Raw genomic sequence first — 16,723 nt, 5'->3', positions numbered from 1 at the left:
GCATTAGTCTTGGAATATTGATCGTGTGGCTGCCGGTTTTACCTTGCGCCACGACTGTCAACAAAGTTATGATAAATTTCCTTAAAAAATGTTGTGTTAAAAGGATACGTGGTACATCCACCTAATTCACCTCATTATCACAACTCATTTGCAGGGTCTGGGTAGTTTTGGTAACACAAAACACAATGTCCGCAGATTTACTATAAACTCACACAGCTTGAAGTTAATGACAGTAGAAAGCTTCCCTGAAAATATTACCAGTAATAACACACCTCTTGCTTGTTCTGTATTCTGGTTGGCTGAAACACGGTCACGTGGGATGAACTAATATAGTTTATAACACACCTCTTGCTGGTTCTGTATTCTGGTTGGCTGAAACACGGTCACGTGGGATGAACTAATATAGGCTAGTGAACGCGCACGCGTGTTTTGCGGGAACTAGTTCACGAGCGGGCACTAGTCTTTGAAAATAATGCCCGGTTACAGCGCCCCCTCTTGACTTGAACCGTGAACAGCAACTACAAAACTTCCTTTATTTTCCAGATTTCTGTTCTTATATTTTGATATTAAGACCGAGCTGTGGTTTAAAACACATATTGACTGGCATAATTCGGTAACTAGTGTACGTCTATTCCCCCTCGGGCCTGTGAGTGACCAGAAGAGGGGTCACTCAAAGTCCCTCGGGGCAATAGACGTACACTAGTGACCTCATTGCCAGTCAATAGTGTGTATACCAAGGTGCTTTAGTTTTTGAGAAATGAGTGAAACAAGTCACAAAAATAATTTTCGTCTGTAAAGACAAAAATCATTCAGCATGTCAAACATATTTTCATGACATGGTTGTAATCATTTCTCAAAAACTACAGCACCTCAGTAAGTAATATTTGAAGATGCGCTTTCTACTATCGCTATCTTCAAAATGGTGTAAGTTAAAAAATTCATGTAAATCTTTGAACTTGTGTTTTGTGAAAAAAAAAAGTACCCAAATCCTTAAAGCCATTGGACCCTTTCAGTACCGGGAAAAAAAAAAAGGTTCACAGATTTACAAATAACTTACAGGGTTTACAGAAGGTAGTGGTGAAAGACTTCTCTTGAAATATTATTCCATGAAATGCTTTACTTTTTGAGAAAACAGTAAAACAATATCAATTCTCGGTAGCGAGAATTACGGATTTATTTTAAACACATATCATGACACGGCGAAACGTGCGGAAACAAGGGTGGGTTTTCCCGTTATTTACTCCCGACTCCGATGACCGATTGAGCCTAAATTTTCACAGGTTTGTTATTTTATGATAAGTTGTGATGCACGAAGTGTGGGCCTTGGACAATAATACTGTCTACCGAAAGGGTCCAATGGCTTAAAAAAAAAATATATACTCAAAAGAATACCTGGTACACGTCATTCACAATGAATACAAAATATTTTGTACAGTGCCTAAATCAAAAATTTGGGCGCTGAGGCACGGAAGAAATAACAAGTCATTGATGGTACATGTAGGCCTCATGAAACAAGTGAGCTTTCAAAAGTGCCTTGAATGTGTTAAATAAGCTTGGGCGATATCGATTTATTTTATTCACGATATATCGCCAACAATATATCGCGCTATTCGATATAATCGCGATTAATGAAATTTGACATCATCAGTCTTAAAACTCCAAGTGAAAGTTGTAGAAGAGACAGTCCTAGCATAAGAGAGGTGTTCTAATGACCTATTCTTCTGGTTTTACTCCAAACCTTGGGGTGCAAGATGTCTCAGCTAGCAAATGCAAGATGTCTCAGCTAGCAAATACATCGCGATATTTAATCGATTTATCGCGATATATCGCGATATATCGATATTTCGATTAAAACCAAATCCATCCGATATCGAAATCGTGTCCAAATTAATATCGCGATATTCGATAATATCGTTATATCGCCCAAGCTTAGTGTTGAATGATGTTGTGTCCCTGATGTGATTGGGAAGTTTATTCCAGAGTTTGGGTCCATATACCGAGAAGGCTCCATCGACAACTCAGTAGCATATGTATATCGTAATTATTATTTAACCAGTCTCCTGACAATGACTAGAGCAAGCTAGTCGAAACGTTGAGACCAACTCAAGAACTGACTCCGCGGTAGTACAGTTAATTATGATCCTATAAGCTAAAGTAGTAGTCCCAGCCTATTTCTATACCATCCGCCCGGGTAATAGTTAATCAGCAGGACAGTTCTTTTCAGAACTGAGAAGTCTTCTGAACACCCGAACAATCTACTCCACGGTAGTAGAATTAAGCAAAACAGTTCTCTAAGAACAAACTCTACCTGGCAAGAAGATTTACAGATGGTGTTACCGCAAACCAAATATATATTGATACCTCACCATGCAATGCCTCGAATCCTATCTAACCCTTTTTTATATTTATTTTTGTGTTGAAGGTGGTGGAATAGTACCAATAGCAGGTGAGTTTATTTGTCTTTTCTAGTTGAATTTAAAGGAACATTACAGAATTGGTTTTTGCTAACAAAACAGCTGCTGGAACTGTAAGCACTTTATGTATTCCGCCATATACATTAACTGACAAACCTGTAGAAGTTTGAGATCGATCGGCCATCTGGGTCGCGAGAGAATAGTGAAAAACCGATTACAAATTTTGCATTGCATCGATGCCAAAACAAAAATGAATAAAATGCTCACTGAGCGATAAACGCCAAACGCGAAATTAGATTATTTATTTCTCATCAAATATGACATTTCAGACAGAAATATTTCAAGGGATGTTTTCTTCTATCATCAGCATTAGACCGTGTAAGTTTTATGTAAATCTGTGATCTCCACGATTTTTGTTTCTTACCAATTCTGTAACGTTCCTTTAAGATATTTTGTTTGTTGTTTGTTGATTGCTGTTATATTGAACGGTTGAGCTGTTAATCTGCCTGGGCAGTCCCCAGTAGTACTGGCTTGTTCATGATCCAATTAAAAGATCAGGGTTCACTATTCAGATAAGGAATTTCATGCCAATAACAGGTGGGAGTTGGTGAAGACAAAAAGGATGTGTTAATCTGGCCTCTTTCTTTAATGGAGCCTTGCAATGCCAGCCTACATGCATGGACTGTTGATCAATAGCTGGTTTTATATCTGTTTTTTTTTATAAAAAAAAGGTTAAAGCCGTCAGACACTTTCGGACCAGAAAAAATGAAAAAGTTCACAGATTTACAAATAACTTACAGGGTTTACAGAAGGTAATGGTGAAAGACCTCTCTCGAAATATTATTCCATGAAATGCTTTACTTTTAGAGAAAACATTAATACAACTCCATAGCGAGAATTACAGATTTATTTTAAACACATGTCATGACACGGCGAAACGTGGGGAAACAAGGGTCGGTTTTCCCGTTATTTTCTCCCGACTCCGATGACCGATTGAGCCTAAATTTTCACAGGTTTGTTATTTTATATATAAGTTGTGGTACATGTACACAAAGTGTGGGCCTTGGACAATACTGTTTACCGAAAGTGTCCAATGGCTTTATTGTACAAAAAGTCGCCCGTCGCGTTGACATTCACATACCTTAAGTTTGTATGACCCTTTAACTTGTGTGTGCATGCACTACGTAAGTCAATCAACAACCACTAGTTAATAACCATAATAATAACCAGTTTTTATGTAGCGCTTTTCACACCCAAAGGGCGTCTCAAAACGCTTCCAACATTATTACCCCTGGTCACTGGGCCTTAATTCACTCCTTAAACCATCTCAGCTCCCTGGTGGGGAGTCTGCAGCCTGTGCAACATTAATATGCGCTACTCGGCTAAATCAATCACAAGAACCATCTCTGCCCTCACAGGTACCCATTTACCCCTGGGTGGAGAGAAGCAGTTATACATGTAGTTGAGTGTCCTGCTCAAGGACACTAGTGTCAAGACGGGGATTCAAACCCACACTCTGCTGAACAGAAACACCAGAGCTTGTACCCGGTGCTCTTATCTTCATAGCTATGACACCCTATAGTTGACCGTTGGTCCTTACACAAATTTGATACAGAACGACCCAACATGATTGGCATTTATAAATGTACGTCTCTAAAAAAAAAAAATGGTATGTTTGGTTTTTTCTTCAGGTCTGACGGTAGGAGCAGTTATTGGAATCATCATTGGTGTCTTGGCTCTCCTGGTTATCGTCATCATCATCGTCTTCATGGTCATGAAGATGTCCAAGAACAAGAAGGTCAATCCACAAGAGTAAAACCAAGTTGTGGTAAGTTAAACCATGTTAACCTGGTTTGAAACCAGTAAACTGGGTTAACAGTGGTATCACAATCCACACAAGTTAGACCCATTTGTGGTAAGTTAAGCCATGTTAACCTGATTTGAACCAATTAGTCATGATTAGCTAAACTGGGTTAATATTGGTATCACAATCTGCAAGAGTAAGGCCGAGTTGTGTTGAGTTAAACCATGTTAACCTGGTTCAAACTAGTAAACTGGGGTAATAATGGTATCACAATCCACACACAAGTAAAACTGATTAGTCCTGGTTAAGAATTAACTGGGTATCACAATCCCCAGAAGCAGACCCACCTGAATGTGAACATTAATTCAGTGTTTAACTGAGTTAATAATCCACATGATAACTATAACTATAACTAAACCTTGGAAGTGTAACTTGGTTAACTTTGATAACTGTTTCTGTAAAATAAACCTTAGGAGTTTAAATGGGTTAACTCAAAATAATCCACATGATAACTAAAACTATGACTTATTTTAGGGAATTAACTGGGTTAACTTGTTAAAATCCACATGATAAATATAACAATAGCTAAACCTTAGTAAAAACTATAGATTATTTGGTCAACTAAATTGGTTAAATAATGGGTTTTAAAATCCACAGGAGTTGACCCATTGGAATGTACATTTTGTTTGGAGTTTAACTTGCTTAACTAATCCTATAACTAAACTAAAACAATTAGCTAAACTGGTTTAACAGGTATCACAACTCACAGAAGTAAACACACTGAACTGTGAATTTTTAGTTGGGTGTTTAAGCAAAATGTAAATGAACAATGAACAAAGAACGCAATAAAACCAAATAGTGGTTAAATTTTTGTATGTACATTATTATGAATGTTTTAAATTGCCTTTCTGGAAACTGGGAAACTAAGTTATAAAACAACAACAAAATACATGATTTAAATTTACAAAAAATGAAAAGTCATTTAAATGTAGCCAAAAGAAACAAGTGCTGTAATTAATACAGGGTTTTACATTATACTAAGACACTTGAAGTCTGATTTTTTTTTTTGAAATTTTAAAAAGAGGCAGTCTAAACTTAAAGGCCTATCTTTTATATTCTTTCAAAACTTTTTTTTCAATCGCTTAGAAAAATCATCAAGCAGCACTTTGATTTGTTGTAAATTAATGTCAGTTCATTAAGGGGGAAAAAAACGAAAACCAGTTCGACTGAAATTTGCAATCGTCCATCTGAAATTTTGTACAAATATGACTAAAAGAGTTACCTTAATTTTGTCTTACAATAACTTCTTAATTTACCATTAAAGCTCCCCTTTGTTTACATTTTTTATGAGTATTAAGAAAAGAAAAAAAAAGAACTAATTTCACCATTTCCCCTCCCCTTTTTTTTCAAAATTTCCAAAATGAAAATATTGAAGATATTATAAATACAGGATTAGTATAGCTGACAAACTAGTCACAGACAGTGGTCATGTTTATTGTGATCAACAAGACATAGAAATTACAAAATCAAGCCCCATTTTCAGCTTGGTAACACATTGTCCTTAATTTGGGTCATAACAACCCAAATCATATGTTTGTTTTTTAAGTTTTCGGATTAAGTTTTTTTCATACATTACTTCTTTTAGAGGGAAATGTTTCACAAACAAAATGATATTATATTAACTAGTTCTTATCTTTCGCGTTTTACAATAACCGTATCAATGCGCTTATTATTGCCCTAGTCATTAGTGCCCTGGTCTTTAGTGCCCTGGTCTTTAGGCCAATAGCATTCTTTCAAGCTTTCTAAGCTCCTTGCGGAGTATACAGCCCAAGATGAGGTGTCGCTCAGAAGGATTTTTCAAACACACAATATCAAACTCCATCCTCACAGATTCTAGCATAAATTTCATAATCTGCAAGCTTTCAGAATAATATTACACAATAAAGTTGTTCATCCCTACCAATTCTGTTTAACACCTTGAAACATGTTCACAGTCGTGGCACACATTATTTACTGCCTTTCAAGGAAGAATTTATTTACAAACTTTCATACATTTTTAAAATTTTCTAGAATGAGTGCCTTATTCTCTTCATAGTTTGCACCAAGTGTTTACAAGGAAATATTGTTGGACTTTTGTGTTCACCAAATTCACCACGAGTAATACAGACGGCACTTTATAAACTTTGAGCACTTTTATCATGTTACAGCACTGCACTCGCACTTTATTTTGATTCAACAATAATCTGATTACCAATTGGAAAAAACTTAATGTTCCCCAATCAATCAATCAATCAATCAAAAGAAATTTATGAAGTGCCAAAATCATGAGTTTGGTCTTAGGCAACGAGAACTTACGGAAACCCTCAAAGCCAGTTGCGAGTTAATGTGTGGTACCATGACTTGCTTGATCACAAGTTACCGCAAAATTTTAACCATTCAACCCCATAGAAAATTAATTTACCAAATGACCAAGTCAGTTTCCCTTGAGTTATTCAAGTGCAATTCACAATCGAGTTATTGTATAAATTATCAATCCTGTAAAAAAAGTGAAAACAGGATCATTGGGATTGAACTTTCGAACTCTAAATAACTGCATTTCTGAAGAATAAGCTTTAAATACAAATTTGATCGCCTCTGTCCACTACCAGCCCAACACATCCGTATGGATATTAATGATGATACAGGACACCTTAATCAAACAACCCCCATCCTACCCTAAGCCTCTCAAGCAACTGAATTTATAGACAAGCAACATTGACAATGTTTCCCTTCGTCTTGAAGATGAATTGAGCCAGCTGCCATCTTAGAAACATGAGTGTGGCGACCAGTCACCCCTTTTCTTTCCCTTTTTTAAAGGCACAATCCCAAACAAGTTTTGTGGTTTTGGAGGGTTTGGGGTCAGTTTTTGTCCACCATTTATGCTTACCAGAGTACTGAAATATTTGTCAGACCTTTAAATTTGTTAAAATTGGTTTTTTTTAAGTGTGCACTCTCTAAAAGTCCAATGAATGAGATATTGAAAGTAACATTGAAGTAAAAAAAAGAAACAATGCCAAAAGAAAAACATTGATAGAAACTTTTCACAAAATTGACTTGTTTAGTCACAAATTGTAAAGTTATTTTAAAGCACAAGGCACTGCACGTTTGCACACTTTGTACATTTTTGTTAAAATAAAATAAAAGTAATTTAAAATTATTGTAAATAGTTGTGTGATAAAGAGTAGACATTTTACAGAATGGTATGGAAGAGTTGGTAAGAAAACCTATCATGATGCAGCCATCTTTGTACAGATCCCAGTGTTGAACAACATTATATCTATTGCTCTTTAGATGCTAAAGGGGACCTGACTATTTACGGGTGGTTTTGGTTCCATGGGGTTGGTTCTATCGTAAGTATTCAAACATAAAGTTGAATTTGTAAACAAACAAGCAACAAATCATATTTTACTTGAAAGGTCGCAGGAAATGTAATTTTTTGTTGAAAAACGTCTGTTAACACGATTGGGTGTCTACTAACATTCGACCATCCATGCCAACCAATGCGGTTTGTTTATCAACATTGGAAAGTTCTATATAATTCCTTGCTTTGGCGGCCTTCTTTAATGTCAAGCAACGGAAACGTGCTAATGAAATTTCTAATGATAGCTGATCAATGGGGCTTGGTTCAATGGCTGTAAAGTATACCTTACACTGGCCGCCATCTTTGATGACCAACAATGTGCGCGCACGACTCTCGGCCAATGGTAGCTCTTCATTAACCTCAGTTAGAAGACTGTTTGGGGCTTGTGACTTAATATGCACGGTACTATACTGAGTTAGTTGCACGTGAATAGGCTAGTAATGGGCATAAAGAAAAATGGTGGATTTTAATTTCGACTTAAGACACTCATAAAGCAGGATTTGAAACTTTGAATGATGGGAGTACAATCAGATTTGCTCAACACACTTGTTCAGGCAAACAGTTTTATTCAAACAACACGCCAACAAAAATTATCACAAGCTGGCAAACAAAAACAAATTATTTAACAAGATTCTAATTATAGCAATATCATATTCAGAGATCTATGAAATATTTATTTATTTTTCTAAGAAATATTTATGACATAATTTGTTTTATTTTTTGTTGCCAAAATATTTATATCTATACATATTTTTGTTTGTTTCTCAAACTTATTCATATTCTTTTAAGTGTCATCGTTTATGGACCGGTCTCCAACTTTACGCACACTTAATGATACAACAAGTCTAAGTTTTGAAAGGTTTTGAAAGAGGGATGTTTTTGTGGGAGACTACGAACGATATCAGATGTTTTACTATCAAAATAGATACTTTTACTGCTATGCACAAGGCTGTTAGCTTTAGATATCTCATTTTAAAATGTTGTATTTAGTCAATTATTGTACTTAAGCCAGACAGTCTAAATTTAAAGTGTCGAAACTAGTAACTTATTGTACCACAAGAGAGAAATGAAAAAGCATCTGGGGCAAGGTTTTGCAAAACAAAATAATGTCCAACGAATCTGATAAAAGATTTTTTTTTTTTTTTTTTTTTTTTTTTTACTTGTTTATTGAAATATTTGTTTTACCGCCCAAAACGTTATACAACTGCAGCTGAATTTGCCACGTTTTAAAATTCGGTTCTAAATTACGATTAAAAAGCAAGACACTATTTTAACAAATGTGAACACATTGTTTAAACCGAACAGCGTGAGCGTTCAGTACCATACACACATGAATGATACACAAACCTCAAAGCAGTTTCATTTAACAAGCACAAAAACACACACAAACTATGTACACATACAATAAGAAACATTATGTTTATAATAGTCAGTTGACAAACTAGAATGCTTATTGTGCCATAAAGCGGGCCCTGGCTATTTATTTTATTTATGTAATGCATGACTGTGCCTTTAACCTCCCCGCCAATCTTTAAAATTATCCAATGTGCCAAAAAGTGTCCGCTGCCAAATACTGTTATGCAATGTCCATTGTGCCAAAAAGTGTCTGCTGCCAAATAATGGCACGCAACAGGATGCATGCTCAACACCGACACTATTCTGGCAAGTCTACGAAACCCTGTGACATCGTAGGGGCTTATCACACGAGGCAACTTGGCTGCAACCAACTGCAGTGCATGACAAAGAACTACTTTTGTACACATGAGTCATTCTTCAAACAGTGTCTGACGATCCCCCAGAAAATTAAGAACATTCAAATGTGAAGACAATCTTTTCTCACAGATTGCCTGGAACTGGTTGTAAATTCCATCATGTGACATGACCCTTAGCCGCAAGACCAATCAGACCACAGTATGCAAATGTGGCGGGCACTTTTTGGCACAGCACTGTGATGGTATTCGTGAAGCAATTATTTAGTCAACAACATTGGAGGATGTGATGAATGTTCGGTTAGAGCGGGTTTCTAATTTAGATGTAAATAAATAGTGTGTATCGAGCCAACTGCAATCTTGCCAGTCGACCATGTCAAAGTGTATTTTACACTGCGACCAATGGAGTCTTGTATCCTAAGTGGAAAGTTTGTTTGCAGTGATAAAGAGGTTTGTCTCCATGGCCGTTCAAAATCAAACTCCAAATACTTTTTTTCAAGTTAAAGAAAAGTTATAAAAAGAATATTAAGCTTGTTTAGTGAAACACACAAAATTAATTTTTTTTTAAAGATACCAGGTATGTTATTCCATACCTTTAAACAAACTTAAAGGAACTATGTCAAAATATTTAATATTTTTTCACTGACTTGGGCGACTGTGTGTAATTGCAGATGGGACGATGCATAGATAGTTTAAATTGTGTATTAGCAATACCTTTAAGTGATCATTCGTGTTTACAGTTATTTTATTATGTTTTCCCGGCCAATTCCAACATAAACTCATTCAATAATATTCGATTTATTTTATTTCTGTTTGAGAATTAAAACTTAGTTGCGTCAGATCTTTTAATTCAACAGTTTAGCATCCACTGGTCACATAAGATAACTCTAATTTATTTGGTCGCAGTTATTCAAATTCACCAAAAGCCAACCATTCTGCTTCAACAAGTGTAACTAGGTTTTATAAATTCAACCGAAAAATGGTGAAAAAAGTAGTATTGAGTTTCTATTAATGAAAATGACTAAAAACGTTTCTGAATGAGGAAAACGAAATCATATGCGCAGAAAAAGAAAAAAAATGAATGCTAAAACGAAACCCAAAGGAAACATGCATGAATTTAGGTGTTTATGAAAAAGTTGTGTTGTCTTGACCGGAAAAACCTATAATAAATATCATCATATTATTTATATATATTTATTAAAGTATATGTGATATAATTTATATAGTAATATATTAATGTTTTACACAAAAAGTGTTGTGTTAGTGGGAGGTTTATCCTGTTCGTAGGTCATTTACGTCACACGCATGCGTATCAGCTACATGCCCCAATACTTACACAACTTCCGGTTCCAAAGCTTGCATATTTTTGTTTACCTAAAAAATCACACATTTCACTGGTCCATTTCTTATGATAACAACTTAGTATTTTAAAGAACGTATATAAAAACAAGGATAAAAGCAGTGATTTTACTTCTCTTGCATAAAATCTTCAAAGAGAAACTAGCTGCATGCATGCTTCCACTACTTCCGGTGCCGAAGCTTGCATAAATTTGTGAGTTATTTTGACCAAAAATCTACAACTTACAAAATCATTTCCTTTGACAAAAACTTTAACCGAAGTCTTTTGAAGAACGTATGTAAAAGCAAAGACGCATTGTTTAACCGTTTTCTTGCACAACATATCATCAAATGAAAACAAACTCAATACAAAAACATATGAGATTATGTTCATCAGTAGAGTCAGTTAGTGAGCGTGGCTAACAATTTGTTTAATTGCCATCCTCAAAAATTGTCCAGGTTTTATTATTTTTTAATTTCGCTTTTTTAATCGATTTAGAAGAAAACAATCCCCATTGAAAAGCACAACGACAGTGGCAAGTTTGTAGTGCAGAAAAAAATGCGCGCGGCTCACAGTGGAACTACGTCACACTTATTGACAGGATAAACCTCGTACACTTAATGGAGAAGACATATCAGATTCAACCGTATTGCCATGACAACTAAAATGCAAACAGATTTTTACTTTTTTTTTTTCATTTAATTTTTTTTACTTTTTTTCAAATCAATTTTCTTTCATTTTTTGTATTTCTTTATTAAAAAATGTTGAGAACATAACATTTTTTTATTCTCGTTATTTTTATTATTAATATTTTTTCGTAATTTTTTTAAAGACTTTCCCACCTCTACTGAGCAATTTAAAATGGCATCCTATTTTGTTGTTATAGCAATATGGTTGGACTGGTGACAAAGGGTTCGCTGTGGTCATTACAATCATAAACTGAACGTTACATTATTTTAATGAACAATACATATTTATCATAATGTTTAACAATTACCATTAGCTCAAGATCATGCTATGAAAATATGCAGTTTGTGTGAGTAATGGCCAAAAGGGTATATATTCGTGTTTCAGGCAACAAAAAGCACAGCATAAACAACTGCTTTAACACCAGATTTCAAAATAAATATTTGTATAGACGATGTGACCTCTGACGTCACTCGAAAACCATAACCTGATTCGCGCGCATACCGCCGGGCAAAACAAATGACCGCGTCTTTTTGCCATGCGAAACATGACGTGTACAGTGTTTTGTCAACAGAGGGCGGTTTGAATGTAAACATAGGTCACATCGTCAACCAGTTTGGATTTGTCCTCTGTTTGAGCGAAACGAGGTTCGAATATGCACCCGACGGTATGTAGTACTAAAAAGGTTACCGCACGTTTAAAATAAATTTGTGGAAAAAACAAAAACAACAGTGGATAAATGAGTGTTCTTTCATGTATTGTGTGGCGTCTCAGAAGCCTGGAATTAAATCTTTGAGAGGGCAGGGCCATGCTCATTTTGCTCAAGGGAACTTCCATTGGAAATCTTTAAAGGCAGTGGACACTATTGGTATTTACTCAAAATAATTATTAGCGTAAAACCTTTCTTGGTGACGAGTAATGGGGAGAGGTTGATGGTATAAAACATTGTGAGAAATGGCTCCCTCTGAAGTGCCATAGTTTTCGAGAAAGACGTAATTTCCCACGAATTTGAATTCGAGACCTCAAGTTTAGAACTTGAGGTCTCGAAATCAAATCTAAACGCACACAACTTCGTGTGACAAGGGTATTTTTTTCTTTCATTATTATCTCGCAAGTTCGATGACCGATTGAGCTCAAATTTTCACAGGTTTGTTATTTTATGCATTTGTTGAGATACACCGACTGTGAAGGCCAGTCTTTTACAATATTACCAATAGTGTGCACTGCCTTTAAAGTGTATAGAGAAATTTTGAAGGGGCACCAAGGCCAAGACGTGGGCGACCCAGGCAATTGATGTCTGCGGTTTTTAACCTAGTTTGATTTGAAAACCACCCCATTTTTGAAAACCATAAAAACCCAGTTTTATTTGAAAATCACCCCATTTTTGAAAAGCATATTGTAGGCATAATGATCAATAAATCTGGAAAACATTGAGAAGTGCAAGCAAGATAAAACTTCACAAGCACATTCACAAGAGGGCGCTATCAAACGAAATTTGTACACTTGCCGTATGGTTGCATGCATCCGTTCACAGCATAGGCCTACTGTGCAAAGTGCTAATATTAAAATCAAAAACACACGAAAATACGTGAAAGTCTCAAAGCTTTTTACAGAGTATTCATTGACTCTTGAACTGAACTTTAATCTTCTGCTTAAGTTGAAATAGGGAGTCTCAGAGGGCCCGTGGAGTTTTGCTCTCTCCAAAATAAAAACACTTCTACATCACCTGTGTAACGTCTGAGCCTGAAGACACGGGAAACTATTGGGTAATTGTCATAGACTAGCCTTCACAGTTGGTGTATCTCACTGCACAAAATAACAAACCTGTGAAAACTTGAGCTCAATCGGTCATGGAAATTGCGAGATAATAATGGAAGAAAAAACACCATTCACGCGAAGTTGTGTGCTTTCAGATGCTTGATTTTGAGACCTCAAATTCTAAATCTGAGGTCTCGAAATCAAGTGCGTGGAAAATTACTTTTTTCTCGGAAACTACATTACTTTCGAGGGAGCCGTTTCTCACAATGTTTTATATTACTATCAACCTCTCCCAATTACTCGTTACCATAAAAGGTTTAATATTAATAATTATTTTGAGTAATTGCCAATAGTGTCCACTGCCTAGTTAATCTTGAAGTCCCCACATCTCTCGGCAAATAAAATCATTATTTTATTTTAGGGCCTATGCCATTCAAAGTAGCGTAAGTTTGAAGTCAGCAACCAGGTCACAAAATTGTTGGGCAATATTTTTTACATGAACCCCCCCCCCCTCCATTATTGAACTATCAATGTTGGGGGTTACCAGGGAAATTTGTCCGGATTTTCTGTCTCCTACAATTATGGGAAATTAACATACTAAGGTTGACGAGGGAATGCTTCAAAAGAGGGCGCTATCAAAAGAAGCATGGGTGCGTTCGTTTAGCTCCCCCGGGTCGACCCCGGTGTGTGGCGTTTTTTTTTTTTTTTTCCAGGACGAACGTGTGCAGATAATTACCCACATTTGTCCTGGGAAAACAAAAAACGCCACACATCGGGGTCGACCCAGGTAAGCTAAACGAACGCACCCACAGTTTGCCGTACGGGGGAGGGGAAGGGGGACGGGAAGGGGGACATAGTGCATGGTTAATGATTTTACCCTCACATTATCGCACCAGCATGCAGTAAGAGAGACAGGGAACCATGCCATCTTGCTGTAGGTCGTCAAGCATCAGTGACCAGTCGTTGACCGTCATTGGTGTTGCTGTTGGTAGTCTGGTCACCTGGGGGTGCTGGGGTGCCCGCCTGGGCCACTCTTCGTCGTTTAGCCAGTCGTGTGTGCAAAACGAACACTGTAACTATGATGAGCAGTATGAGTACGACCGCTGCACCCGCACTTATTCCTATGTACCCTGCTAAGGGCATAATGAATGCATTACTTTCCTGAATGGTGTAAAAAAAAAAAATTAAAAGCCATTTTGAGATGGAAAACACTAGCTCATAATATTACACGTTGGGTATAATATAGGGTGCATTCATAGAGCTATAGCTCTATGGGTGCATTCGATTAGCTTCCCCGGCCGCTAATTTTGTTTCCCCAAACGACATTGCAATGATTTGGTAAAAGAGCAGTCCAATTTCATTATGGCGTAATTTTGACGGAAAGAGCCAGTTTTGACGGAAAGGGGAAAACATTATTGCAATGTCGTTTGGGAAAAAAAATCGCTCCCCGGCCGTGTCGACCCCAGGGTGCTCATTCCGGTGAGCCCGTGGCCAGCGCTACACGTCTCACCCTCTCATGACGTCACGCACTCCGCGCCAACCCCCAAGACCCGTACAACAAGCGAACCGCTGAAATAACGTCAAGCTATTCGAACGCACCGGGGGCAGATCGGGGTCGACCCGGGGAAGCTAATCGAACGCAAGTTCTATGGCGCTTTGTTTGGAGAAAGCACAGCATATTCTTCTCACTCGTGGCCATTGTGCGAAGCAAGGAACATTCCTCGCGCTCCAGTTCACTGCTGCATGCAGTGGTCATCGTGCTCGGACTGCAAGGGTTTCGGATGGTCGCTTCATGGAGGTATTTCTACCTCCATGGTCGCTTTCAGACATTGTGTTGACCAGCACTGAGTCTATGGTCTATCTTTGAGAGGAATTATTGACTGACACGAGCACAGGAAAGGCTTCTCAGCTTATATATAAGCATGGCTGTGACACTTGGTGAGTACTTCAATGATTTTGAAATGTTTAGTGTTGTGATGTGGGTTTTGGTGATGAGGCATTGCGTAGTGTGCGGTCCTGGGTCGACCCCGGTCTGACCCTGGTGCGTTTGAATTTGACGTCATTCCAGGGGCTAATTACCCGGGCTTGTAGAACGGGTCAATTGGGGCTGACCGAGGTGCATAACGTCACAGAAAGAGGGTGAGTGGTCGTTCGATTAGCATTTATCGGGGGCTCGTTGATCACCCGAATGAGCACCGCGGGATCGACCCTGGGAAACTACCGAATGCACCCGGCCCGTTGTGAGGAATAGACCGTTGTCATGATGCCTCCGTCATGGTCGTGTCCCTTGACTAACAATAATGTAAACCAACGGTTGGAAGACTCAGCTTCGCTTCTGGTTTTGACATCACCAAGGGCCTATAATTTTAACTGTGCCCCTCATCGCAGTCAATATTTCCATAAATGCAACAAATGAAGATTTGGTTGGTAATCCTGTTTTAACCAAGGAGGAAATTTAATGCCTAGCAAAATTGTTGTGCTTATACAGGCTTTATGAAATTGGACCATGGTATAAAATGCCAAACTAAGCTTACCGTGCCGTTTATTCCCATATCGGTTGTGATGGTCAACATGCCGGTTACCATACCTGTTGCCTTTATTGTATTCATAGTGGTCGTATAATTTGAAATGTTGAATTCAGTGTTAATGATGTCCAATTGTTTATACACGTCTGCACCACTGCACTACCGTAGATACATTCAGTAGTTCCACTGGTATTTTTTTTTCTTCTTCAAATGTAGTAGCACCGGGGTAGAAAAGCTTTCGCCCTGACATGGGTTGTTGAAAAAATAGACCAAGGATAGCACTATCACTGATAACAGCTGAATAAAATGCCTGACGAAGAAACTCATGCGAAGTAAGTTCACTGTAGGCCCCCTATGTATATTAAAAACTCTTTTTTTTTCCTGTCCAAAGTTACAATTAACAGCGGATGCAGACAAGATTTCCCTAGCTGGCTCGTTGAATTAAACCAAAATTTACCCAAAGATCACTAGCAAAACGGCTACAGAAAATGCCCGATCGAGAAGTTCACTGTAAAACTTTCACCGCTCTTTTTCTGTCCAAAGTTAAAAAGAACCGGATGCAGAAAAGCTATCCCCGGTCCGTTGAAAACAATTTACCAACGATAAAGTCACTATCGTAAAACAGCTGATGGAAATGCCCGATCGAACGAGCTCAACTGCGAACTTATAAAGTTCACTGTAAAACAGTTTCAATCATCACTAGTATTATTATAAGCACCAGATGCAGAAAAGCTTCCCCTGGCTCGTTGAAAACTAAATGACCACGGACAAAAAAGCCATCGTTGAATACAAAGTAGCCGAAAAAATGCCGGAATCAAACGAAATACTGCTGAGTATCGTTCTTTGTATAGTTCAGCACTTTTCGAGCCCAAATGCCAGCCTATCTTGGGACCGTTTCACGAACTACTGCGAATTATAGTGCGATACAAAATAGTCCATTTGTCGCAAAACAGCTGAAGAAAATGCCAGATTGAATGAAATACTGCCAAGTATAGTCTTTTGTAAAGTTCAGCACTTGTCGATCCCCCAAAAAATACCAGCCTATCTCGGCACCTTTTCACGCACACACTGGTTATGGGTCTCGTTT

General features: G+C 37.6%; 2 protein-coding genes across 2 annotated transcripts in view; one reads left to right on the top strand and one right to left on the bottom strand.

Moving 5' to 3' along the window:
* The window catches only part of LOC117299640, a 54,568-nt gene extending 46,400 nt beyond the window's left edge, over positions 1-8,168 (top strand). Inside the window, exons 18-19 of the mRNA XM_033783189.1 lie at positions 2,423-2,446; positions 4,106-8,168. Coding sequence (XP_033639080.1) covers positions 2,423-2,446; positions 4,106-4,230 — 149 coding nt within the window. The 3' untranslated portion in view covers positions 4,231-8,168. The remainder of the gene's footprint in view (positions 1-2,422; positions 2,447-4,105) is intronic.
* A 5,728-nt stretch (positions 8,169-13,896) lies between these two features.
* LOC117299358 lies at positions 13,897-16,698 on the bottom strand. Its single transcript, XM_033782888.1, has 2 exons — positions 15,646-16,698; positions 13,897-14,272 (listed from the first exon to the last, which is right to left on the bottom strand). Exons 1-2 carry the CDS (start codon positions 15,718-15,720, stop codon positions 14,054-14,056), a joined length of 294 nt encoding a protein of 97 aa, XP_033638779.1. The 5' UTR covers positions 15,721-16,698; the 3' UTR covers positions 13,897-14,053.
* Between the last annotated feature and the right edge of the window lie 25 nt (positions 16,699-16,723).

The sequence above is a fragment of the Asterias rubens genome, chromosome 14 (assembly GCF_902459465.1).
Source record: "Asterias rubens chromosome 14, eAstRub1.3, whole genome shotgun sequence".
Lineage (NCBI taxonomy): Eukaryota > Metazoa > Echinodermata > Asteroidea > Forcipulatida > Asteriidae > Asterias > Asterias rubens.
This window is presented reverse-complemented; position numbering and strand designations above follow the sequence as displayed.

Coding starts and splice junctions, on each gene's coding strand:
- LOC117299358 (XM_033782888.1), bottom strand. CDS start 15,720: ATGAATACAATAAAGGCAACAGGTATGGTAACCGGCATGTTGACCATC. Junction 14,273..15,645: donor ATATGGGAATAAACGGCACG/GTAAGCTTAGTT, acceptor TACACCATTCAG/GAAAGTAATGCATTCATTAT.